Source organism: Trematomus bernacchii, unplaced genomic scaffold, assembly GCF_902827165.1.
Source record: "Trematomus bernacchii unplaced genomic scaffold, fTreBer1.1, whole genome shotgun sequence".
NCBI classification, from domain to species: Eukaryota; Metazoa; Chordata; class Actinopteri; order Perciformes; family Nototheniidae; genus Trematomus; species Trematomus bernacchii.
The window spans coordinates 5,478,844-5,506,675 of NW_022987828.1; the positions used below are offsets into that span (position 1 = coordinate 5,478,844).

General features: G+C 40.6%; 1 protein-coding gene across 11 annotated transcripts in view; it reads right to left on the reverse strand.

Annotated features, from left to right (window-relative positions):
* Positions 1 to 1,973: 1,973 nt before the first annotated feature.
* Positions 1,974 to 27,832, reverse strand: part of adgrb3 (adhesion G protein-coupled receptor B3) — a 105,277-nt gene continuing 79,418 nt past the window's right edge. For 2 of the 11 annotated variants that reach the window (XM_034152208.1, XM_034152207.1), the window contains 15 exons: positions 22,372 to 22,498; positions 21,298 to 21,401; positions 21,092 to 21,194; positions 13,337 to 13,487; positions 11,504 to 11,573; positions 11,064 to 11,130; positions 9,698 to 9,801; positions 9,265 to 9,363; positions 8,744 to 8,915; positions 8,376 to 8,471; positions 7,506 to 7,545; positions 5,429 to 6,132; positions 5,255 to 5,290; positions 4,257 to 4,361; positions 1,974 to 3,061 (listed from right to left, as the gene is read on the reverse strand). In XM_034152208.1, the coding sequence (XP_034008099.1) occupies positions 2,816 to 3,061; positions 4,257 to 4,361; positions 5,255 to 5,290; positions 5,429 to 6,132; positions 7,506 to 7,545; positions 8,376 to 8,471; positions 8,744 to 8,915; positions 9,265 to 9,363; positions 9,698 to 9,801; positions 11,064 to 11,130; positions 11,504 to 11,573; positions 13,337 to 13,487; positions 21,092 to 21,194; positions 21,298 to 21,401; positions 22,372 to 22,498 (2,224 nt within the window). In that variant the 3' untranslated portion in view covers positions 1,974 to 2,815. The remainder of the gene's footprint in view (positions 3,062 to 4,256; positions 4,362 to 5,254; positions 5,291 to 5,428; positions 6,133 to 7,505; positions 7,546 to 8,375; positions 8,472 to 8,743; positions 8,916 to 9,264; positions 9,364 to 9,697; positions 9,802 to 11,063; positions 11,131 to 11,503; positions 11,574 to 13,336; positions 13,488 to 21,091; positions 21,195 to 21,297; positions 21,402 to 22,371; positions 22,499 to 27,832) is intronic. The other 9 variants (XM_034152211.1, XM_034152209.1, XM_034152210.1 and 6 more) reach the window with 9 other exon arrangements.

A 27,832-nucleotide genomic window follows, 5' to 3' on the forward strand; every position in this document is an offset into this window, starting at 1 on the left:
ACTACTTATTTTTCTGACGACTTTTTACTTTTACTTCTTACATTTTGAACACAAATACCTGTACCTTCTACTTCTTACATTTTCAAAACAGGTTTGTTACTTTAGTTTTAATCTGTGTTTGGTGGCGTGATCATTATTATTTAGAGTCATTGCGTGCCTATTGAGTTTAACACGATCCGTGTATCCATCATTTCCTGGTCTTCTCTAAAGAAGAGGGACCAATGAAAACGTTTGCCGTTGTTCAGCATCGAAACATTCATTAGCTAACAATGACATTATTGTTTTATTAATATAAAGGGAGGTAATTTACTCTTTAAAACAGATGGTAGTTATGAGTACTTTTTACTTAAGTACATTTCGAAACCCATACTTCTTTACTTTTACTTGAGTAAAGAAGTTTAGTCAGTACTTCTACTTTTATCAGAGTATTTTTAAACATGAGTATCTGTACTTCTACTTGAGTAAAGGATGTGTGTACTTTTGCCATCTCTGGTAGAGAATAAATAATATATCTGTCAAGAAATGTGGACAAACCTTTTCATTTCTGCATGTGCATTGTGAAATGTGTTATGCTCCGATGCTGGTGAGTCACTACACAGATCTGACTGAAACAATTCACCCAGTAGAGCTGATGCAGAATTCTGTACACATTAAGAGCTCCATATTTGAATCGGCTACCATTAGGTCATAAACACACATAAATTATCTCTGGAGGCACTGAAACATGTCTGATATCATCTGTCTCCAAATGATATTCATTCTGTGCATGAAACAGTCTGTCAGCTATGCATTTATTATTATTATTATTTTGGTGCAGAAAATAAGTTTCGACAGCTGCATAGCTTGTAAATAAAAGAAATGCATTCAAAGCTAATGATGTGTGCTTTCCTGAGAAGGCCATGGTGATGTTATGTGTAATGTCTGTCTGTAGGAAGAGAATACAGTTATTTTAGAACAATATAACTTCTAAGTCATTATACATTTACTGCACCAAATAAAGTCCTCTTACAGCAGCTAATAAATGCAGTTTCTAAAAGAGTGTATATATATTTTTATACATTTTATGGGTCTATGTATTGGACGTTTTCACATTAATGAAAATAATCTCTTACAGAGCCTCTAACAAGCAGCAGTATATAATTAACCTCATTATGTCTGGTAGAGAAAAACTAAATGCACTGTAAATTCAGACGGTTATGTCTAGACAGAGCTCTGCATGTGATCAACTTACATGTATTTTGTGACGTCATCAGAGTCCTCATTAATGTTAGCCTGTGTTTATTATCTTCCCCTGTATTCCCTCTTGTCATTATCCTCACTGATGGGGCCGATCAAAGTCACCTCACCTCCTCCCTATCTTCCTCCTCTCCTGGTGGACCCCTCCTCCCTAGAGGCTGGACTCATACAGAGACTCTCATTGCCGAAGTGTCAGCCGTACCGCAAACCACCAGATGGGACACACAAGATTTTCCCCTAAGCCCTCACACCCTCCTTCCATTTGTGCTCTGTCTGGACCTGTCTGCCCAGACAAATCTTAACTGATCTTATCAGGTGAGCCTTCTGGAGCCACAGAAACCTATTAGGAGTCGAATGTTTCCTATCCAAAATTCAGAAATCAGATAAGAGTGTGAGAGATAATCAGATATGAGGTGAGTCAGGAAACTTTACAGTGCTTCACCTTTAACTGCAGCTAGGATCTAAATCATGAAGGGAATGACTAACATGAGATACAAATCATCAGAGAGGTACTGAAGAGAACTTTTAGACAATTTGCATTTTTCGAGTGAATAGGACACTGTCAATCATGTGTTTTTATCTCATAGGTCCAATTAATGTTCACCATCCTCAGACAGGGATAGCTGTATTTTCATATCCAGTCAAATTCCCTTCATTGGGTTTCATACATTCAAAAGTCAAAGTGAGTAATGAGTTCCACAATCAACAAACCACATAAACTTGACACAACCTCTGAAGCAGTACGAACATATTTCCTCTTTTATTTACATTCCTTTTCAAATGTTAACATTTTTCGCTATAACTTTTGATCAGGTTGGCATTTGTTCTCATTAAAATAAATTGGCACAAGTAAAACATATGTAGACAAAAGTTTATTTACACCATACAACATTTTGTTTTTAAATATTTTATACAGAGCTGCAGATGAGAGAGCTTGCTGGGATCCTTCAAGCAGATTCTGCAGTATTAAAGTTGTGAAATATATTATTTATATAAAAGTGAGTATTATCTTTATTGCATTTAAAGCAATGAAGAATGTAGCTTGACAAACATTCATTTTAATATGACAGAAAAATCCTCTTTGCCTCCCATGTTTTATATTATAAAGTAAAAAGTGTAGTAATGGCCAAACAGACTGTTATAAACTTTTTAAAAACCTGCATAAATATATACATTGTGCTCCAGGATCCAGTTTTATGAAATCAAAACTGGATCCAATGAAGCTGGGACGACATGGCATGTCATTTGCTTTGTGAGGTTTCATCTTGAGAGATTACCTTTTTTAGCCAATTCCTCAACAGATAATTTGAAACACATGATGGTAAATATTGTACACCAGGCTGCCCCACACTAAGTACACTAGTGAGAATACAAAAAGTAACACTGATGTTTTTTTCCCTTTTTTCTTTTTTCTCTCTCCTCAGTCCTTATATTGTATTGGCACATAATGTCCCTGCCACACTCGTATAATCCAGATATGTATGCCAAGGCTGTTAGAAAAGTCTGTTGCTTTATTCAGTGCAAAATACATCTCGCTCTCCTCCTTTTTCCTAGTTTGCATTTCCTCCTTCGTCGCCCTCTAGACCTCTGTTTGGAAGTCTCCCTCCTGGACATCTAAGGGTAAGTTGACACACTTTTCCCACTCTGCAGGTGTCATCTCCAGTGAGTCCTTGGTGTCAGATTCTAGTACATTCATAGTGGCGTAATTCTGGTACTCACAGGCTGGATTGTAGCTCTCCCATGGGTTCTTGTTTGGCATTGCCTTGTCCTGTGAACATGGCCAGTGGGGTGTGATATTAGTGGCATGACTTCCTCTGCGGCTAGACTGGTATTTTTACAACGGAAGAAAAAAAAGACATTTCCATCCAAGTCAGTTCATTCAAAAGGGCATTGAATGCATTCCTTACAATTGCTAATTGAAAATAATGGATTAATGCTGTGGAAAGCATCAAATAACAAAGGATAATGACAGTGTATTAAATGTGACCATGCTTATCATGGAGTCATTAAGAAATGGTGTTTTCCCCAAGCGCAGAAATGGATGCACTGTATGGGCTCCATGTGTGAGCCATTAACTTAAATGTGCTCTCATTGACAATCTCACAGTCGCTATCACGAATAAGGAAGAGAAGCTGCTCCCAGTCACGGGAAAATAAAATGGATACTAATGTCTGCAGCCAGCTCTGTGGTAGATTCATTTTGGGGGGAAAAAAGAAAAAAGGGCAGTGACAATATACTGTTTTTATATAAAAGATCTTGCACTGGTAACTAAGCAACGGGCCTCAAATGACATAGTGCTGTAGGGATGAAATGTGAGTGAAAAAAGGATTACATGCAGCCAAAAGTCTGCCTGACATTGTCTAATATGTCTGGCTGTGTTTGGTCACTAGTCCAATTCCTACTTGTTGCCTTGAATACAAAAAGCAACGCTGCTGACATGCCCGATGTCCACAGCTCCCGCCAGGTGTGGAGACAGAAGGTGGGACTTTTTGATTTGCAGCAAGATCAGAACAAATTCTCATAAAACTTCTGACTTGACAAAGAAGAAAAGTTTCCCCCTCCCACACACAGTTGCAGTAATAGAAAAGTGAACTTGAGGTAATATTTGTATAGATGTTGATAGGTTAAAAAATCTGCCATGCATTAATGGAAAAATGATGGGGTTGCTAAGTAGATAAATGTGCATGTAAATAAAAGTGCATTCATGGCCTTGCATTGGAATGGATGCACTCTATTGCAACAAGATTACTAAAGGTCTTTTCCCTGACACTGGCCTTGTGGAGAAAATGCTTCAGTGCCTTTTTTAGGGGGCAGCCCCCTCACTCGCCCCCCCGCCAGCTGCTGGCAGGCCCTCTATGTATAGGAAGGTTCACTGCCACATGAGTACAGCTACACATACTGTAACTGCTCATTTGCACAATCACACATTACGTGTCCTGCACTGGATATTTAAAAAAGGCTATTTTGATGGAGTCTATTTAATTGGCTGATTGCCACCCTACTGGATTCCTGTTACTCACCATGCTGCCCATATTTGGTATGTCTCGAAATCGGTCCAGGGTTTGAAATTTCTGATTCAGTTCCTGGAACAGCTCCATGTGTCTTTTCCTGGTGTGCATGACTTTCTGCAATGGCAAGGGTTTTTTCTTTGGTATTGACAGCCAATAATGGAAAAGCATCTTCCTCTCCACCCACTCCAACTCTGATCAATTTATTAGTGTCATGGTAATTTACTTATAGGCCAGGTTTGAAACAAATCTACTTGTCTCTGCATATATACAAGTGGCTGCCAAAATTAAGGAAACACCAATATAATTAAAGTTAGAGGGATGGGACAGTTAAATCCTGAAACTATTTTTATTTGCCATGTCTGGAGTATCTGAATTCAACATAATTCTTCATTACTGACGAATTGAGTCATTTAGGGGTTTTGTACGCGTAAGGGAAATCCTTATAATCAAACCTTGGCACAAAACTTCCATTTAATGGGTTGGTGTGCATCGAAGCTAAAAAACAAAATGCACCCCACACCAAAATCGCTGCCAGAAGCCTCATGTTTCCTTTACTTTGAAAGTGCGCACAAGATATATGCAGTAAAGCCTGCTTAAATAATTGCAAAGGAATGCTAAAAACCTGCCAAAGGGGGTTTTGAATGTGTTTGCAAGCCAATATAATCATTGTTGAAACCAGTGGTGAAATCAGATGTGAAATGTGCAAATGACTTTAAAAAGCATACATTTTTGAAAATCAACGTATAGCTAATGGATGGAGGAGATGGAGGAGGAACAAATGTTGATGAGAACTGTTGCCCTGTTTGTCAGTTGACAGCCTTGCTTTTACCTTAACTACACAGCAGGTAAATAAATCTCATTGAGTCAAGGCTTTGTAACTCCAATAAGCTTAAGAGGCACAACAAGTACTAGTAAATCAAATGACAAACACAACTGCAAAATAAATGGCTTTTTTCTGCATAAAAAAAGCTAGATGCATGTAGTACGGAATAAATGTTTTTACGTACCTCAAAGTCCATATCAGAATATCGTGACTTTCGTCTCTGTGAAAATAAAACAGGAAGTACTGAAGTTAATAATTGTCTAAGAAGATACACACATTAAAAAAGCTGAATGGTGTATTTGAAGGTGTTTGTTGCAGCTCTGACTCCTTTGTGCTTCAACCACACGAACATATGTACCTCTAAGGAGCTCATAGATATCGTGGACCCTGTCTCACTCCTAGAAAGCCCCGCAGATTCCTCCATCTCAGCGAGGAAGTTCTTTACAGCCGTGCGCGGTTCGAAGGGCAGGTTCTGCATCTGCTCGGGAGCGCTGGGATACTGCTGCTCCAGGTTCACATTCATGTGGTCCATGCCTGACGGGCTCATATTGAAGTCAGGACTCATCTTGTAATGCATCAGCCTCTCGTGTGGCAGCGTATCCATATTGATGTTCATCTTGTTGTCGTCTTTCAGGAGGGTGCCCGACCCCGACACTACCGCAGAGGCGCGAGGCATGACTATGTAGTCCGTCTCCATCATCTGGGCCTGCATGGCGTGGCCCTCCATGTCGTGGCCCCCCATGTCGTGGTCGCTCTGGCGCATGGCGTCGTCGGTGCACAGGTACACAGCGCGGCGCAGTTCAGCGTTACTGTCGACCATGCACTGCTGCTCTTTCAGATCACCCATCGGCATGTGCATAGCTGAAGGCTGCTGGATAATCACTTTGGAGATGATGTTGCCAGGCAACGTAGAGTAGTTGAGGCCTTCGGGGAGCTTCTCATCTTCCTCATCATTGAGAGAAATGCGGGAGAGGGTGCCTGTGATGGTGGCTGCGCGACACGAGCCCATGTCTTTGTGGAGCGCTGCAGGGCAGAGTGATACACCCATTAGTTGATGTTTTTCTGTAATGAAAGTTGTGTCACAGTTTGTCGGAGATAATCCCACATATGAACACAAGAACAAGACATTCAAGTCAATATGAAGCAATTCTCAAAGGATTGTGTACTGCAGACAGGACAAATAACTGCTAATAAATGCTTAGTGTGACATTTCATCTAAAGGCAAAGGACACAACAGCAGGTATCTCTGGAGGATGTAACAGTAAATAAAGTTGCATCCTGACATTTTCCCTGCCATAAAACATGTAGCCTTATCATAATTTAATGGTCCTGATGACCTTTTGAATCACTGAATATTACACAGCAGCTATCTATTCAGAGATACTTTACAGTTATAAGAACAACTCGCCCTCCAAACTGAGCAGTTTAATATGCTCCTCGTGAATCAGTAGGAATTATGTTGTCTGTTCACAAAATGTCTGCAAGCAGATTACAAGGAGTGCAAAAGATCTATCTTGTCTTTTTGTTCCAGTCTAATTTAATTCTCAGTGTTGACATGGGGAAAACACATCTGAGTCTGGTATTCACTTTACTCTTATACTCTGTAAGTGACACAGCAGAATATTTCCACTGCACTCGATGATAATCCCCGTTTGTGAACAGGCAAATTAAATTTGCTGACCCCAGAGAGTAATCTGTGAAGTGCTTTTCTCTTGGCAGCTGATTCAGGTCATGATTTATGAATGACACCTGTTAGCTCTGCCTTTTTGTATCGAGTAAGTCCACTTTAGCTTTACAAGACTGCACGGCATGAAGTAATGTTTGGTCAAAAGAGCCAGACAACCTTTTTTCCGTCTCTTAACAAGCTGTGTTTCTGAAAGCTCCTAATAGTGGTCCGCTCTGTTATTCCCTGCAGATCCACTTATGTGTTCTTCATTGGTTCGGAAGGGATTGGAGAAAGGCGAGTTCTCATGCTCGTGCCAAGTTACCGCCACTAGATACACGCAGGATCACTTGCACAATCTCTAAGGAATATTTATTTTTATTAAATCATCTCTCCAAACAATTAGTGTGGCTTTAAAGTACCAAAAACTAGACGCAAGAATCAGGAGGTTATACACTCCCACTAGAAGAACATCCTCTTGGAATGAAACACATAGCACCTACGACAGTGTCTACATAATGAAAACATGCAGGATGGGAAAAGCTGATGTTCTTCACTTTAGTGCTGTTAAGCTTAAAGTGAATATCCAACAGCTCTCTTCATACTGTTTTGTTCTCAGATTAAAGTCAGTGTTTTGGTAACTGTGAGAAAAGTCTCCTGTGGGGTTTGATGCTTGTTATGTAACCTCAGCTATTTTTATTGTCTATCCTCTTTCTTTTTTTACATGCAAGGCAAGGAGAATGCTGTTGATAAAAGGCTGTCGGTTCTTTACCTGATCGGCAGGCGATGTCCACATCTTTTTCAAAGTCAGTCTGTAGAGAGAGGACAGTCAAAAGGTCAGTATCGCGAAACATTGAAGCCTTTTATACTGTAAACTGTGTGAATACAAAACATTCATGTGGAAAAAGCCAGCCGCAAAATAATGATAGAATATATATTTTGTATTTGTATTTCCCAATGCTTGAGTAAAATGCAAAGCGGTCGTTTTTTCTCTGCATCCTAACAATATATCAATAACACATCTATAGGGGGGGGGATGCATTAGCTGCATGTATGTGGTGCTGCTAATGGCTGCATTGAATTAGGGGGCCTTGACACCATTGTGCTATCATGAGAACTATTTCTCTCTGAGGTGCATTAGAATACTAATGGCCGATCATTGCCATGATGTGCCATCGGCATCGTTGTGCTAGATGAAGAGGGCTGGTGTCCCATTTCAAAGGTCAGGCAGGGAACAGTCCTCTATTACCCTGTGAGAGGAAATGAGAAAGATGCATCGCAAACACGGCCTGTAAGTTCAATCAAATGGAAATAAAGTGTTGGGCTCGGGGCCTAAGAAAACCAAAGGGAGCTGATGCCATTTATCACGAGGCCAAATGTCTACCCTGCATGTAATTGCAGCTTTGCAAGAGCGTTGTGTGGAAAATGATGAAGCTATGGAAAACAATTCCTCATGTTTTAGAGGCTACATTAAAGCTGGATAATAATGAACTCAAAGAATGCATGAAGAGCACAAGTTAAATTAAGGTCAATGGGGGGAAAAGGAGTTCTGGATGTGTATTGTAAATAATCAGGGAACATTAGGTCTGTTAAATTACAGAGGAGCAAATGGTGTCAGATAACAGAGAGTAAATGTGCCTACCATTATCTGAGCATGCCCGTTAGGGAAGGTTCCTGTTGCGTCTCCACTGATTGGGTCTTGGCAGTTTCTGAGCCGACACCTCAATGCATCTTGGACCTAAAGACAGAGGGAATCCGTTTCTCATCATGTACACTAATGCTGTGTATCACATGCTTTAAACAGATAAGCAATTGGAAGTTCATTACTGTTTTGTAAATGGGTCTTGTCTTCTGTCAAGTAGGGAAACTATAGTGTATTTCCCAAAATGCAACAAAAAACACTTAAAATGTATGTCCTGGTTGTGATAACTTCAAAAGAATCATCTCCATTTGAACCTGAATACCAGAGAAAAAAGTGATCATGGGTGAAAGAAACATGACTTCCTCTACCTCTCTCCGTAGGACACAGTGCACCATCACAATGACAAAGCCCTGCAGCGAGTCAAAGACAGCGAAGAGGATCTGAAAGAGGATGGAGCGTTTGTCCGTCATGGCGAGCACTGCAGACATCCAGGTCAGAGCCAGCAGAGGTAGGACCACACAGGAGCTCCACAGGGACGCCCTGAGAGAAGGAAGGGAAGAGAGCGCATTTAAAAGCACGAGTATCGGTATCGACAACACGATCAAATCTGGAGTACAAAGTCCATATCTCCATCAAAGCCTTTTTTTACTCCAGGGCTTTAATGTGCATGCTTGTAGTGATGTAAGCTGTACAATAGACATGTAACACCACACGTTTACAGTAAAACACATCCCTGTACTATAGCTCGGATGTGTTGTAGATGTTAGTGCAACATCAGTTCACGCTGCAGTGGACTGCAAGGTTTAAATTGTAGCGGTGGACACGCTTTACATGCAGAAACTCCCTGTAGCATCGTCTTATTGATTCAGAGACACTGACAGGCACTTACATTGCATTGCTAGCTGTAGTTGCTGATAAAGCAGTTGTTGATACAACACCACATTTGGCACACTTGAGAGTTAATCCTGTATGGGGCTCACTCATCTGTCTGTGGGACATAGAGACAACAGCATGACAAACAACGCTAACAGCCACTATCCCCGACTTTCAAATTCTCCCCCAGCATGTTAGCAACAGCAGACGTAGCCAATGTGTGGGCGATTTAATGATTTTCATCTCGTGGACTGATTCTGCCAAAGCAATAGGAAGCCACGTCCCCCCCCCCCCCCCGAGAGAGATCTGACCTCTTTATGTTTATGCTTCTACATTTCCTTTCAACAGCGCGAAAAGCAGGTCTGAATCTCCATATGTGTGTGAAAGAAATATCAAAGCGTATTTGTATTTTTGCATGATGATAAGAAGAAAAAAAAGCAGGTACTGACAAGGATTGGCTGTCATACCCTGCTCGATGCTTCAGCTTCTTGTCCAGGATGCCATCCCTGGACACGAGTTTATTAAACACCAAGATACCGATCACCATGTTCACCTGTCAATGAGAAAAGGAAACATTAGCTTTTACAATGAAACATTCGCAAACAAGATTGTTTTAAAACCGATGTTAAATATATCGCGTAATATCCGGGCTTGACATTTTTCGTCTGATTTAATGTCATTATCCCGCTGGGCTTTTTATTTTCTCTGCCTGCGCTGAGCTTTGACCTCTAGCTTCTATTGTTTGTTCCTCTCTGTGACATTTCAGCCAAGGGATGAGGCATGCCCTGGATACCCAGCCCAGAACAACAGCCTGAAGAAAAGATCGGCTTGACAAGAAACACTCGTCTTCTCAAAGGCACCTTCACCTATTATTAGCAGCACCTAGGCAAATATAACACTACAGATTTAGCAGCTGGGTAGACACTTATTTTAGATATTCCTTTATATCAAATCCCTCTTGAGCTGAGATGAAGACACTATTAAGTATTTATACTAATACATGTGGGGAAGTTCATCCCCATCACCCTTTGTGTCTGTGAGAAATGGTATTGTGATGTTCTAGTATCAATACAGTACATCATTCTCACACGGCAGAGGGTCTTTTCTGCGGTTTCTACAGAGATTAGCTTATGTTCCTCTGAGGTTCATCACATTTGAAAACGAAAGCACAGCAAGACTTGGGCGCCTCTGTGCATTTAAAGCTCAGCTCACTAAGTCGTTTAGTCGCTTTTTAAAAAGGAAATCTGAAATATCCTTATTTAAAAAATCCCACCACAGTAGAGTGGTTTTACAAAGGAAAAAAAGCACTCAGTATTCAGCGTCCTCTGTCCCTCTGACACAGATTTAGTGATTTGCATAATCACATTCTTGGTGTAATTTTCTCAGTACAACAATGTAAATACAAGATGATTAAAATACCCCAGTATATTAGATTCTGAACAAATCTAATGCATTAATACTTTATAACCTCACAGCGACATGGAGCACCATTATGGTAAATGAAAGGGAATTGCTTGAGCACATTGCCTGATGGGATGCTCATTACTTTGACTTTGAAAGCGGAGTGTGTTCCTCCTCTTAGGCATTTTCAGAGCAACATTTAGTCGTTTTGTAACACAGTGCAAATGTACCACATTGATACTGTAGCATCTACAGGACCGCACATTGATTTGTTTGCGTACAAACGATGTCTAAGCCACGCAAGGTTTGTGTTTTGGGATATATTTCTTCAGGTGATGCCTCAAACTTTAGCTGTAGTTGTTGTAAATCCCCTATCTATTCATCATTTAAAAGTTAAACCTGGACATAACATACCAGAACAACAGCAGCTGCCGGTCCAACAAAGGCATACAGGAGTCCACCCTCCAAAGACAACCAACAGCTGCAGAGAAAACAGGAACAAAAAAACTGTTAACTCCCTCCAAGGCATCAACATCAGAGCTAATGGTGCACACCAGCATACAATTGTATTCCCCTCAATTGTCAAGGGAGAAGTGCCATATGCTGTAACTCTATTTCCAAAGTTTCACTGGGTAATAACATGCTAAAGAGATTTTAAGCAGTGTTTATGGGTATGGTATCCAGCAGGGATACAAGTCACACAGAATTGGGGTCTTGCTGTGCTATTTTGAAATTTGATTGGGTCGAGGGGACTTTGTTTATGGCCCTGTTTAGATAACTAAGCCACTGCAGGAGCACTTATTCATTTCCCTTAAGTGTTGATATAAATAAGAATTTAGAAAAGAAACACTTACTATAAAGGTGTCCCATAGCCCTTTGTTTTGGTGAATCCCATTGAAACAGCAACCACTAGAGCTGGTAATCCTTGAAAAGAGAAAACAATCAATAGTTATTCGAGAAGCATAAGCTCACTTCAATGCAGAAAAAGTCAGACTCTGCCTTCCAGCCATTTTAAAAAGCGCATATTCACTCCATTAGATGCTACAGTATGAGATTATACAATCGTCTGAGACGTATATGATGCATTTCAATATTTCAATCAACATGCTGCACAGTATTCCATTAAGTAGCAGAGGAGAACACACTGTACTGTACTGTACTGTGCTTCCACAAAATGGCAGCAGAGCATTGAGTCCAGGAAACCACATTGTGACATTTCATCAATTTACTGTAAGAAATGTCCCCGCCTTCCACACATGTTTTATATGGAGGGATTTTCTGTTGCATTATGACTCCTCATTATGGATTGGTGTAATGGAGTCGGTTCTTCTTACTACTGTGTGCTCAGAATATTAACGCTTTTTTCCTCTCGGAGCAGCGCAGGCAGGTGCTATTGATGTAATCAGTTTCCCGGAGGCACGAGGCGAAGACCCTGTGGCCATCCAGTGTCTCTCTGCAGTGCTGAAGAGGTAAAGAGTGCAGAGTGTACACAAGCGTGTCATGAATCATCGTGCTGGCAACAGCCTGGCGGAGACGCCGCACTTCAAACCGGCTGAATTAAGAGACAACAGGTACCGCGTGCTGCGTTTCACTTTGTAAATCTGTTCTAAAAAGGTTTATCGTCTTCTATTTGAACACAGAGGGTAATCTGAGGAGGATTTAAGTGAAAAATAGCATTCATATTAAATAATGCTTTGTTATTATCATACAAAATGATATAGATTGTATTATTTATCAACAAACTGTCTGTCGGGGCGTTTTTAGAAAAATCCATGTGATTGTAGAAACAGCCTTTGTCCATTTTCTTTTGCAGCAAGCAGTGGCACTGCAATGACTAAGAGAGCCTTGTTTGTTGCTAGGTAACAAGAAGAATGAGTGTGGGCTCTTTCATAATCAAATAGATTTTTATTTTTTTAAGGAGAGATTTCTAGCAGACTGAAAGAAACGAAACGTTTGGACGAGCATACAGACTGACATTTACCAAATGAAGAAACACATTAAAATCTTTCAAATGTTGATACAGATGTTGATCTGCCTGTGTTTCTTGACAGATATGTGGCCTTGCAATAGCTTCTTCTTTTGTGACGTAACACTCAAGAGTCAGGAACAGAGCGTGGGAGGCAGGGAAATAAAGTATCTGACATCCAGACTGATTAGAATTTGTACGGGTACTAAAACCATTATGTTGGGTACTAACTATTTCATTTGGGATTCGTATTAATATTACAAATAATTGAATTGGAAAGGATTTCAGAATATGTATAATCATGATAAATCACTCCATTTTACCATTGCGAGCATTTCCTCTCTCTTTCCTACGCCTTTTCTGAGGTTGTACTGTACACACGGTGTGTTCTCCGCAGTGTAAGTGCTCCACTCACACACTCTTTATCAGACATAAGGTCATTTCAACCTGCTCTGCTGGAGCCGCACCGGTCTCTCTTGAAGGCCGGTCCATTTATCGGGCCCTCAGAGAGCTTGACTGGAGCACAAAAGCATCACAACAAAGAGGCCGACAGGAGGGAGATCTGGCTGCCCCACAGAGAGAGGATGGGAACAGCGGACGGAAAAAAAGACACACACATACTTGGAAAGACACCTTGGCCAGAGACCTTGGGAGGAAACGGCAGCTGCGAGGGATGATGGGAGATAATGAAGAGGTTTAGGGAAACATGCTGCTTTCTTACCCCAGCCCAGACACAGAAAGCGCTTGCGGATGAGCCTGGTCCGAACTTTTCCCGTCACTGCCATGTAGGACTGCCAGGCCTCGGTGAGGACCCAGCAGAACGATGCCAGGAAGAAGAAGTGCAGGAAGGCTGTTGTCATGACGCAGACTCCCTGTTGATACAAAGAGAAAAAAGAGTCAGAGATATACTGTATATCGGCTGCAGTACGTGCAAAACAACTTGGAGAAATGGTGCCCGCATTAATAGGAACTAATGCAGATTCCACAAGTGCAGATAAATCGATCATATTAATATTTCCTCATATCCCTGCAGCACTGGCAGCATTTCCCTGTCTAGACCATCCACTGGAGTACCTTCCTGTGCAGTGAATGAAACAAAGCGTCAGTTTAAACTGCAGCAGCAGAGGTGGCAGCAGTAGTAAAGATCAGAGAGAGCCTAGCGTAGCATTCCTCTGCACTCACCCTCATTAGTATGCTGGGGATCCCACCTGGAGGCATGTGAGCCAAGGTCAACTGTTTTACACAGAGACACAACACCGCTTAAATGATACAGAATGCACGCGGCGGAGACAGCAGATTGCATTCAGGCTCGACAATGAAGCACCATTTTTCAGCTTCATTAGCCGGTCCATCTTTGTTCCACCGAGAGGCCTCTCCAAATGCGATTGTTTAGAAGAGGATTAGACATTTAAAAAAAGGCGGATCTGTAAGAATCGTGTCGTTGCACGCTGACATTTGTTAGACGAGATTACGCTTTTTCTCCAGTTCTGATTGTCTGCAGTGTGGAGAAGTGGTAATCTGAGCGATGGTGCACAAAGAGGGGAAGATTGAAGTGTATCATCTCGTCCCAGGGCGTCCACACCATACTGCGAGATGTGCCATCCACTACCATCCCCACTGAGGAAACCACATTAAATCCATCCGTCCCCTGTAGTGTTCACGGGGTTCACACGAGACAGTAATCCTGCATTACCTCATGTGCCAGAAGTGGGGAATTCTGTTTACCTACGTCCATGAGGGATCCCAATTATGTAACCCTAAATATTGATCAAAGTGTAAGTAGGATGCATTCAGGTGTAAGTATGTCCTGCCGCCATATGGCCAACGTCTCAGATACTTCTTGTTACTGGCTGGTTTGAAGTTTTTCAGTGGCCGACTTTAAAGAAACCTCTGTATAAAATGAGTGGCCTATAAAACACATTCATCCTACTTACATTAATAAGATACATAAAACATACTCTGTAAGTAGAGATGTTTTTATCACAAGACGATATGTCACTCCTTTTGAAAGGAGGCAAATATTTCCTGATATTACAAAGTCTGCTTTAATAGCATTTGTATTTGAGATGATTCACGATGCAACCATATCCCATGCCCATTTGACACAATCAGTTACTCTATATCATCTCAAATATGTTTTAACAGTAATATGACTTGGCTCTGTAGGAACTAAGTGTGCTTGGACAGAAATGGTGACACAAACCTGCCATGGGAATTGCAAAATAAAGGTACATTTTAAAGATGATGATACGAATTGACGTTTTCTGCTAAGTCATAGTCAGCACTGGCCAAATCTGAAATATAATATACTTTAATATGAGTCAGTTTTGGCAGACATTTACATTTTGTGTGAATAGTGTTATAGGTAACACAAACAGGTCATTGATATACTTATTGATATCACTCAGAAACAATGCTTTAGAGCTGCTAATGTTAAGAGATGAAAATATCTTATCAACACATCAAATCAAAGCATACGAAGCTCCCATTGCACACGACCACCTGCTTTGGTTGAAATCACACACAAGATCTGTTTTGTACAAAAGCTGTGAATAAGAAATAATATATACCGTGTTATTTCATAGCTACATCTAGAATGTTCCTGCCTTTCTGTGTGCGGAATAATGAATTCAGTGACCTGCATGTGAGTGTACCGCTGTGCAGTATGTGATTATTCCTATGTAAACATGAAAGTACAAAAAAACGGAGTGAAGGAGACAATAGTGGAAGGGGAAACAGTGTGTCGTATGCAGCAGCCATACTGCCTGTTCATGCAGAGCTAATTCCAGTGTTGCTGTTGCTCATGTGCTGTCCAAGGTGCTGAAAATAGAGCCTGCCTTGTTTCCTGGAAACAGGTCATATGCAACCGTTGTGTTTCACGGTTCATTTGGATCCCTATAGCACCCAGCTTCATTAGTCCTCCAAAAAAAAACTGCATTTGAAAACAAGGAAAGGTACATTATGAGGACATTATGACAGACTAGGTTGGACATAAGCAAAAACACAAACAAACCCAGAGCTCATACTGCCCTTTAGAAAGGCAAATGCCTGGAGATGTTGAGCACACTGTGTCAGTATCCATGGAAACAGAGAAACTGACGAAGGGACCACATTGTAACATGGGAGAGCTGATAGACATGAAGGTAAGGGTAGAGGCTGGCAGGGTGTTCTTTAAGACAGTTCAATAATAGAAGTTTAATGTCAGGTCGGGAGATCTCAAGTCATTTCTCACTGTGGACTGAATCAACTCAGACTTAAAGGTCTGGGACGGGCCTCTGCGCTTTAAAAACTGAACATCTAATTGCTATGAACTGTTTCACACTTTGATTCCTATTGCAATGACAGTTCACTGGAATAAAAAAAGAAAGCAGCAGTCACATATTATTGAAGCGAAACATTGAAAAAAGCAGTTTCAGTTTTGCTCACAGTGAGGCTGAGAGCTCCGTCCCTCCTAATTGGATTTAACTAATGTTGACATGGTGATTACATTATTTTCCCCCCGGCATTATTTATTTGCTAATCCAATTTATCATTCAGTTATTTCCATCATTTATTGCCGCATTCATTTATCATATGGGAATACAGTTAACTTTGAATACATATGACTATTACTGCAATAAGCACTTAAGATGATTGCTTGGGAGACGCTCCTAATGGCACGGTATCTATAGTAGAGGGTTTTTTTTTTTTAATCCAATGTTGCTTTTATTTTCCTGAATCCGTGTGGGAGGTGGAGGCTGGTGCTATTTTTGATTGAAGCACCCTCCTTTAAAATCAAGCAACAAGTGCACCAGTGCTTTACAAAGGAGGTGCTTGGGTGGAGGACTACAGACAACAAAGTGGTGGCAGCAAAGTGATGTTGAACCACAAAGAGAAACTGACAGAAATGCATCGATTTTGCCGCGAGAGTCAGAAAATGGCTACTTACTGCTCGATAGATAGCTTGTAATTATGACACTTCTACTTCTGCCTACTTTATTTCGATATGTAACACTCTAAAGGATGAAAACAAAGCATACAGCTATTCTCCTGAACTTTACTGACACAATATATATATATTTTTTTTTATACACATTCAAACATATTTATTTTTACTTAAACCGGTATATTCCCACACTTGAATGCTTGTTGTTTGTCTTCTCCTGAATGTTGTACGTCTCTTGTTTGTTTTTTGTATTTTAGAGTAGCTCTACTCATCTCATTGTACCTGTATAATGACAATCAAGGATTCTATTGTATTCTATTCTATTCTATTTACCAGAGGTTTCCTGCGTTATAAAGCTGCCGCCACGCATGTAGTTGCATGAGCTGCATGTGGATTATGCATGTTACTTTTCCACCATCATGCTACTAGAAGTAACTGGAACGTGGGATAGCTTATATCACTCTCTGCTGCACCTCACTATAAGGGAGGTCAAGCGCTCTGTACTAAAAATAAACTCAAGCTTATATAGGCACGCTGCAGTTTGTGTATATACAGTACATATCTGGCCTTGAGCTTGTTATGTATCAAATGTCTCATACAAACGTTTAGGAACTGTAGTCATCTTTTGTTATATTGTGACACTTCGGGAGGTTCAGATGTCCAAAAACGAGATAATATCACATAATTAGTACAACGCTTGTTTGAGGAACAACTATGTCAGCTCACTATGCTCCTTACTTTACGACGTGTTAGAGCTACCTGTACAAAAGTGAATCCCTCTACAAAGCTAATAATGTGTTAGCTGACCCCGCTTACCTTGACTTTCACCCACCTAATGCATTATAGATTTTTTCTCATAATAGGGATAGACAATTTATAGGAACATACCCTCCTACAGCCATACTCCCTAATTCCCCTTTTTTGTTTTCTTCCTAAGATGAATAACGACAGAGGACAAAGGAAAAGCAAATACAGGTGACTCACTGACTTTGTGCTCCCAGAGGACACCTCCACACCAAAGAGATGATTTTCTATTAGACGATAAGCTAGTCTGAATCCACAAAACAGTGGAGCCAATTATATGCACTTCTTACAAAAGATGGGGGAAAAACAAGTGAGGCAGTGTCATGGCAGCATGGCAATTAAACCCACACAGGAGCCATGTTTCCTCCTCTGGCTGGCCTACCGCTCAAACATTGGGTTCTACTGTCTGATCAAACTCATGAAATACTTCACAAATATTATTACAACAGATAAGAGGGACACATTCAAAACAGAACAATGTGAACAAGTAATTGCCCTGAAAGTTGTATCCTCAGCATCGCAAAGACTGACAAGATAAATGCAGCTTTCCTAATAGGAAAATAAATCAACAACAAAGTATTCTATGTTTCATTTGTAAAGTTAGAACATATAATAATAGAGTCCTTTAACTTGATTGTACATCTGCTTCAAAAAGAAACCTGCATCAATGACTTTTTTGGGCCATAACTACATCTATGAATACAATATTGACATTTAAAAAAAAAGTTATAAGGCTAATGTGTCAAATCCAATGCAAAACATTATTAGAATTGATTTGGAGTTTCTGGCTCCATGATGCATTCGGGTCAAATATTGTATCTGCTTTTAGCTTCATATATGGCTCTTAATGCACTACTGTATGTTGCGTCTGTCATGATGTATGTCTTTGCCCTGTGCTGTGTGTTAATTAATTTTTATTGTCTGTTTATTGTATGTTGAATTGTATGGAACAAGCTGTAATAATCTGCACTGAACACGAATTCCACCAGCCTGGCTGTGTGGTCATTACAGATTCTAATCTAATCTGTCATTGAATCTGATCTTTTGATTTATAACAGCTGCTTCTGATGGACAAAAACTGCAGCGCTGTAAAACCAAAACAATGTGCTAAAAGATGCTAACATGCTCAATGGAGCTGGAGCTGGGGGGAACTCAGAAAAGAACTCTTTATGGGTTCGTCACTTAGTACAACCCTTTCATGTTACAGTGTCGTTAGATCCACAAGCTCAAACTAAATATCAAATCAAGTAGAAATATTTATTTACGTGCCATTAATTATCAAAAAATGCTGGCAGATTACAAAGCAGTTAGTCAGTGTTTCTTCAATCCGGCACCCTGTGGATGAGTCAGTTTGTCGAGTCACTCTGGGAGATGCTGAAATGACATCTTTAGTATGTCCTTGGATTTGCTGAAAACCACTTAATCTTTCTGCAGATTTCAGAGACAGATATCCTATTAGCAGCATGCCACGTGAGTATTCCATGTTAAGTGGTGGTCCTCATAATCAAGACAGGAGATGACTGGAGTCCTGATTAAATCTGACAAGGCTTCAAATCAGCTCAGCTTTAAAAAATGCCCCGAAGCTTTGTGCTCGGGTTCTACTGTGTGCCAGAAATGTAAGGGCCAGCAAGGAAACAGATGAACTTGCAAATTGTGGAATCTGTTTCTTTGTCATTTCACCAGATTAAAAATGCTCTGCACAATATGAGCCAATTCAGTTTCTGATGAATGGTTTCAGCTAGTACATTATGTCCGTTAATCTATACTGTCACCAGGAATCAGGCGTTGTTTACCAACACATTTACAACCATTTTTCTTTTAGTTAATTTGTTCATAATTAATTGTTTGTTGAAAATAGTCAAATAAAAATATGATTTATGAGTAGGGTTCAATATCTGCTCCGAGAATAGGTCACACCTATAAGCTCATACATCAACAGCTAATGGAAAAACATACTTTTTTTTTTTTGCAAGCATTTAAAAAGATTTTTGGCTCAGTTTTACATGCACTGCTGATCTCTACTTAAATCTATGACTTATGATATGTAAGCTTGCCCAAAGACATGTTAATGAGCTGAAAAACTGAAGAGAACGGATTAATGAGGAGAAACACTGGGTTGTAATGACACGAGGATAAAAAAAAAAAAACAATGTTCCTTGTTAACCATACAGTCTAAAGGTACAGCGATAATATGGTTACACAATGAAACGGACAGTGTGTCATATTGTAGTTCTGCCAAATGACTGAGAAGGGCATCTGCGTGGGCAGCTTGTAAATCCCAACTGCTGTTTGCCAAACAATCTTTTACATTAGCCACTTGTGTACCGGCCAGTTATTTAGACGATAGAGGAAGTGATACGTATTTATTGGAAGAAGTCCTTCTTTATAACTATTGAAGTTGCCCCTTTGAATACTGCTGACTCATTCTGAAGTTAAGGTCTAATTGACAACTGAACACAAAATGGGTCATTTCAGTAATGCACGCCACAAATCCCAATATGAGAGCTTCTTTTATTTTCTGCGAAGCTATTTCCGTTGACTCCTTTAAAAGCAAACTCAAAACCCATCTCTTCACATTTGTCTTCCTTGTCAACTAATTTCCATCACCTAGTTTCCATCTACATTAGCATCACCTCAGTCACACACTTTTTATCACATGGCAATACTTATGTTGTTGTATAATGTTGTATAATGTTTTTATAATTGTTATGCTATGACCTTTGTATTTTGTGTTTGTCTTTGCTTTTGTTTGCTTTGTACAGCCCTTTGAGCCATTTCTTGTGATTTGGGGCAATTATACATTTTGATTTGATTTGATTTCTTATAGCCAAGTTTAACGTTTCTCCCCCATTCCAGGGTTATAATTGCAATAAGTCTTATTTTCTTTTATGACCAGTGTCCCATGTCTTCTGGTGTGCATCATGTCGGCCTTGCTGCTCTGTTGAAATAGGCTTATTATTATGCAGCGCTTCACGTTTGAACCACGGCAATGAAACTGGCATGATTTCATCTCAAAGTGATCTGAGCGTCCTCTTTTGTTCATTTTTTTGTTTTCTTTATGGCATCGCATTTTTAATTGCAATTAAAGATCATTATTGTCCCGCCGCCAGCAGATTGGGGTTGTCCCAAGTTTACCAGAGGACAATGTAACACAAATGGTCCTGAGCCAACGCAAAGTGGATCGACATCTTAAAGAGGCATTAGAAACACTTAATATTCCATTTGGATGAAAAATGAGAAGCTGGTCCGCGAGAGACCCAAAAGAAGATGGTCATTTGCTGGAAATAGGATATAATGTGACTGCTATTTATTTGTTTCACTTTCAATGACAAAGCCAACATTTGTTATACATAAGGACTTATATTTAAGATTAGGCCTGTAGAGTGAGATTCACTATTGCATCAAATGTTAGCCCTTTTCAAAAAAAGTGTATGCCTCAAATTCACTAGGAAACATGATCTACTTCCTGCTTTTGTTTATCTTTTGAAATCTTGCTGAGGAACCTGATGATATTGTGCATAATAAACTGTACTATACAGATCTCCAAAGCCATACAACCCTGAAGATTTCAAAGGAATGCACCCAGTGGCCGATACAAAACTCTATTCTCTACTCTATTCAGACCACAAGGCCACAGTGAAGTGTCTCTTGGATCTGTCCACTGCCACATTATCCCAACTTACTTTAAAAACCTGTAAACCTTCATGCTTTGTAGTTTGAGTTGAACAATCCTTAAATGACACTTACCGCATTGTGCGTCTGCGTTTGTCCCACAAGGATCAGTATGTTGGAGCAGATTATAGAGAGGCAGAAGTTGAGCAGGATGATGGATCGCTCAGAGCGAATATACCTGAAGAAAAGACAATGATGAAACAAACATGGCGTTATATAAATGAACCAACTTTAAAAACAGAACATGGTTGCAGTGTATGCTCCTATAGCGTAGCAATTACCTCCAGAGCACAATATAGATGACGGTCAACGTGATCAAGGAGAGGCAAGAGAGACCGCAGCCAACTATCAATGTCACAGATGGGACCCCTGAGTACTCCATGCTCTGTGGGGGGAGACAGAGCAAGAACAACAGTCAGTGGGAGGTGGGATGTTGTCAATGCAGGACGGTAAATCTTTATTGTTGCCCGTAGAGGGAACCAATCAAAACAAACCACCACCAATCTAAACAGTCCACTGTGGGCTCCTTAATATACTGTGAGGTTTGAAGTGCATGCGTGGGTTTGAAAGCAGTTTAGTCTATCCACCTATGTGCGGGACATTATCTCTGTAGCAGAGACACTGGAAACTACCGGCTCAAGTGCATTACAAAATATTGTGTTTGTTTTCCAGGCATATATCAAATCATGTGAGCGGCCAATCACAGGCCTGAAGCCAGACACACTGTGAGTGCTTGTATACATTACATACAGTAGTCATGAGTTAACTGTTAGCACAAAACTGCACTTGTATGGCTAAATGAACGATTGTCATTCTGCTGTTGAATGCTTCAGGCCTGATAGAGAAGAAGATACTTGATGTATTTGTGATAGGGAAATTCCTACTGTGTACTAATGCAGAGGCCATGGTGTAAGCACTCTTCTCAATGTTCTCTACTTTATCATCTCAAGATGTTACAGGCCTTTACATTTATCTAATTTCAGCACATGAGCTTAAAACATGCTTTAAAAATACCCCCACATAGGTCAGGTTTCCTGATGTAAACAGAGGAAAACAAGAGAAACATGTCAAATCTGACAACTTGTATCCCTCCCCCTGACCAAATATGAGCATAACTGATGGGTGCACACACCCTCTGGCGTGCACGCGCACACATAGTTATCTAAATCTATGTGCAAACTACTAACAACCCCCACAATCCCCCTGAATTACTACTTAACAGGATTAGCACACCAAAGATTCAATTTCCATTCTCACACACACACAGGTACACATACACACACACACAGGCAGCGTTTCTCCTTTACATTGGCCTATAAAGCCCACACTGAATAACAAATCAATAGCCTACTTACTATTTCTCTTGGTTGCTGAGCCAAAATGGCGAAGGTAGATACACGATCACATAAGCATTTTGTATGGGATGCATCTGTGAGCACCGTTTTACATCCCTTTGAGGACCAGGCTCCCCAAGAATCGTTCCTGCAAGAAGAAGGCAGAGGCAGTTAGAGCTTTAATTCCAGCGGTGGCACGACTTCACGAGACTTATCCACAGCGCTTCGCGTCTCCTATTTAATTATTTACTTCAATCGAGAGCTAGAGAGCCGTATAGACTGTTAGATAAAAAAATAAATAGGCGATCAGAGACATCGACACGGCTCTTGTGTGGCTACGAGCAGCATTTCAGCTGATAGAGAGGCAGAGGCTCGGAGGAGGGGGAGGACGCACGGAGCTGTCCAAGCAGACCGGTTCTGATTGATTCTCTAAACGCACATAAAAACAAGCGTGATATGAAAACAGCGTTATTCCCTCATAAAGCTTAGAGATAAGAGCGCTCATATTTACCTGCATGTCTGTCTGCGTGACTCCTCTAGATGTTTCCCAAACGACTGTATTCCTTTTTCCCCCCCTCTCTCAATGCCCCCTGTCTTTTTTTCCTTTTTCGGTTGATTTTCCCCCCCTCCTCAACTGTTTTAATTAGCAGCTTTTGAATGCTTCCTTAAGGGGATTTTCACCCTGGAAACGGTGGACAGCATCAGATTGATACTCCGTTCCTCTGTGCTTGGTGAGAGGGGGAGGTTGATACAATGAGAAAAGGAACGCACGCTGTCGCAGGATCTGTTTATTCGCCTGCAGGTCTAAGGATATGCCGGGAATACATGATGCTTTTGGATTATTCCTAAAAATCATTTTACACCAAAGTTGTCGCCGCTCGGCGCGAAGAGCTTTGCATAAAAAAACACTGCAGAACTAATACCACCCCGCGGAAGCAGCGCGAATGGTTGCAGCCAGTCTCCACTTCACACCGCTAGTAGGTGAAATGAAAGGAGCGCTTCTCTTCCATTTGTTATCGCCCCCACTCATTTCACATCTTTAGACGATTCTGATTAAATGTGGAAACTTAATGTTCCCGAAGATATTCAGATTTTTTTTTTTTTTGCCGCAGCACATAGCCTCATTTTAGGATTCGTGTCACAAACACCTGTTGTCCTGAAAGACACCTTGCTGTCTGCTCACTCCCCTGCTATACAATTCCCATGAGATATGAAGAGTCATACCAGTGATTTAGAACAACACAGAGCATTCTGGCTGTTGATTTGTGTGCCAAGTGGCCTCTGCTGTGTGAGGCAATCCTGCCTTGTCATTTGATCAATATGGCTGCAATATTTATTATTCCTGGAAGGGACTGTGAGCCCTTTGCACATTCCCAAGCAGTACTCTGAGCTGTCTGTACACAGCAATGCAACAATACAAAAAAACTCTCAACATCACACCCCCTCATCTCTTCTCTTCTTAACTGGGTTGTGACTGTTTAGTGCAAACGACTGATGCTTGTTCACTCCAGCCTGCACACGGTAACCAGTAAACAGGTCTATTCAGTAGTTAAGCACACTCATGTACAGTAGCAACTAAAACATTTGTTTTAGTACTAAATGACATGAGTAACATAACAGGATTAGGGTAAATGAAAAGAGCCCATATTCTCTGCAGGCTGTGGTGCGCCAACTCACGCCATAAAGGTCTATATGACGCACCATTCTGCTGATTTAAAGTTTCAAGGATTTCTTAGCTGGCCTCATAAAGGAAGGTTTGAACACTGACGTCGCACAATGATGAATGAACGTCTGTGGCCAGGCTCTTAAACAAGTCCTCATAAGTAACTCTATTGAGCCGCACTGAATAATATGAATCATTCACTCTCACATCAAGCACAGAGAGGTGTTTTATATGCATAATATATCAAACATTTCTTTTTAGTTTGATGAGTGCATGATCTATAGGACAGAAAGGCCGGGCATTAACCTGGGCTGCTGATAAATAGACATCTGTGAGTGAAACAAGGACCCCAGTGTGGTACCAGAATAGGAGCCATTCTTTGAGAACCGGGGGGAAAGACAGATTACAAAAAGCTTTGCGATGGTGACATCCACTCACTGACAAAAATCAAATGTGGCTGACAGAAGCCCAAACTGCCGCATAAGCAGAACATTGTATCAGAATACAAAGAGATCTGCAATGATTAGTGAATTGATTGATCGATTGTCAGAAAAGGATGCAGATCCTGCTTTTTCTCCATCTTATATCACATTACACTTAATATCTTTGGGTTTTGAGTGAAAAAACAAGATATTCAAAGACATCACCATATTCTCTGAGAAACTAGGATGGCCATTTTTCATACATTCTATTGACAACACATTAATCTAAAAAATCAACAGCAAATTAATTCATAATGACATTTATTGTTAGTTGTTTTAGCTTTTCAGCTTTTCTTGACTATCTGTGAGTTTCCACTTTGAAAGAAAACATGATTGTTGGTTCCTGCCTGCCTGAAAAAAACTCTGTAATATGTATGAGCGCAATCAAAAGATAAAGAACATAGTCAGGGAACAATTCCTTTAATAGCAGTGCCGGTTTGTCATTGTTTCAGATGATTCCTGTAGGACACAGAGATGGGTAGTGAGGAAGTCTCTGTGTGACCAACAAGCTTCACAGCCTTCACACAGCTGCCCACATGAGATCACCCTTTGCTGCTGTTACACTCTCACAACACTCTCGTCACATTCACTCTCCAATGCACACTTTGTTGTGCTCAGATTGATAGCTTGAGTGATGCTGAATCCTGATAACTTTGGGATAAATGAACCGTTCCCCCCCCGGTGAAAACTCAATCCTCGACATAATGTGTTTCCTAACTTTTTGACTTAGATCTTTGCTTCCCTTCTGTGCCAGCGAAAGAGGCAGACAGGAGAACATGCCTGCCTGGGGGATTTATGTACGCCACGTTTGATATGTTGTCTGACCTTATCGGGGGGGGGGGGGGCCTGGTGGCCTCCGAATATAAAAAGCCCCCTAGAGAAAATGTCAGTGCTGATGTTAACCACAGTGAGACAGATGACATGACATTCATCACACACCCTTGGTTGACCACTTTCTATCCATGCACTGATGTATTGACAACTTTTCTAGTCAAACTTCCTGTGTGACAGATTTCGATCGTGCTCCAATTTTAGGATGACAGCAGAGTGACATACAAAGTCCACAAAGTTTTACACACGTTCAGTGTATAAACCCTTGTGTCCCGCCGAAACTGATAGACGTGTGCTCAAAACTCCAATTAGGTTTGTCTTCCTTGCTGAACTTTGACAGATGGTGTTCCTGCAGCCATAAAGATCTTATTACTGAACCCATAACTTAGCCAAACTTCCAAGCAGTGCACTTAAGAGTCAAACAGCGAAGCTCTGTGACCTCATGATAGTCCAACTAAGCAGGTTGCTGCAGCCGAATAGACTAACATATCAGACTGCTGCTTTTTAGTCCGTGTTCTTCTTCTACATGACCATTTTTGATATAACACTGCTTTGTTAAACATATAGTATTTCTTCAGGAATGGGGGATAACTATCCAAAAAGCTCTTTAAATTCATCACATGCCCACTTATGATTAGCCAGGCGCTGGGCTGAGGGCTTAAAGGACTGCCTTAGGCGATGCCCTTTAGGCAATTTTATAAAGTCTAGAAAGACACAATGACAGGCAGAAGAGGGTGGGAGCAATGCCGGGAAATGATTCCATCAATCTTGGATCTCTTGATGACAGGCAATTCATATCAGCCTCTGGGCCAAACTGCGTGCGTTAACTGAAAGAAGAGAAAATAAAAACGAGTGCTTTTTTTGGAAGTAGCAAGAATATCTAATTAATCATGATTGGAACGCAACCCCTCAAATGTAGGTAGACGGATCAGTTTGCTTAAGTTGTCAGAAAAATGATAAGATATGTCATTTGTGAAAAAGTATTGCAACTCTGTTTCTTCATTACAGGGTAAAACCTGCCAAATGAATCCTATACTGTTGTGTATAAATAAAACCCACAAATGTTATATTGGCATTATATAAAAACAACAATGAAGGCAAACAGAATTGAGTCAGGACTGATAATGAGATTTCAGCCCTACCTCAGGGTGTACTTGTAATTTACCCTAACTCACACCATCGTGTATGCTCTCCCACGCAAACACAGCAAAACGTCCTGCTGTCAACTAATGCATGGTTTCTGCCGGAGCGAAGCTTAGAATTACTGTAAACATCGCCCACATTGTTACCTCTTCTGCCTCCTAACGTCCTTGCAATTACTGAAAAGCAGACCAGAAGCAGTTTAATTTCATCACAAAACAAAGAATTACAATAAGTCTCGCCATTATCGTCTCTGCATCTGCAGCTTTGACGGTTTCTGTTCAAAAACAGAGCCAGAACAACAGAAGTCTAAATCTGATCAAGTGTGAGTCTTTAGCCAGAATGTGTCTATTTAAGGGTCTATGATGTGAAAAACTTTGACAACTGCTGATCTCAGAGATGGCGATGTCAAAGAAGCTTGACGTCAAAGAAGGGAACCATCAGAGAGCGCTTTCAACAGAATTGCAGAACGTGAACCTTAAATCGAAAACAACTTTAACTGAAAAGTGAAGCCGGAGTAAAGCCCTAAATATATATCACCAGCTGCAGGTGCACTTACTGTTTAAACAACTTGTGGATTTCTTAAGTGGCTCTTAACTTAAGTACACCGAACCTGATGACAGTAGATTCTCATTTCGGTCCAACAGTCCGTGAGAAGCCTGATTTTGTTTGTTTGTTACTAAGCATCAGCAAAGCAAAGCTGGAAATATAAGTGTGTCCAACTCGTGCATCTTCTGACGTTTAGATGATCTACATTTTTAAGAACCAAGGTGATGGAGAACCTACTAAATGTTTCTCTTGGTTCTTAAGCCTTGCCTCACTGCAGCCTGTTTGGCTCAAATCCAGGATATCCAGATGTTTGTTAGAACCTGAAGCTGCAACAGCTGCTTCTCACACCTTAACGCATAAATGATTAATATGCTTCGGTTCTGCGGAAAGTAGAGCATTCTTGGGAAAATTCATGTTATGAACTCCATAGCACTTGATCTTTCTTTCTAGAGATCATTCATTAAAGAAGGTTCAATTATAGTATTATTTGACTCCCTATCAGTTTAAATGACTATATTTTGTTGTCGCAGCTGTTTTTACCTTTTGAATAAACAATTTTTTCTTCTTTCCACCAATAGTTCCAATCTCCATTGATCATTCATTTAAGATGTATCTTTTATTATTTTCAACATTGGAATTAACACGAAATTAAATCCACCAATAAGCTACTTGGTGGTGCCTGGTCTTGTGTCTTGTGTTGTGTCATGTTTTTTTTTTAAATATCCTTAACCCTTAGATGCATAAGTGGGTCTTTTTGGACCCGGTGAGGTGGTTTTCTTGAAGTATCTTTGTAATTACATTTTTTTATCATTTCATA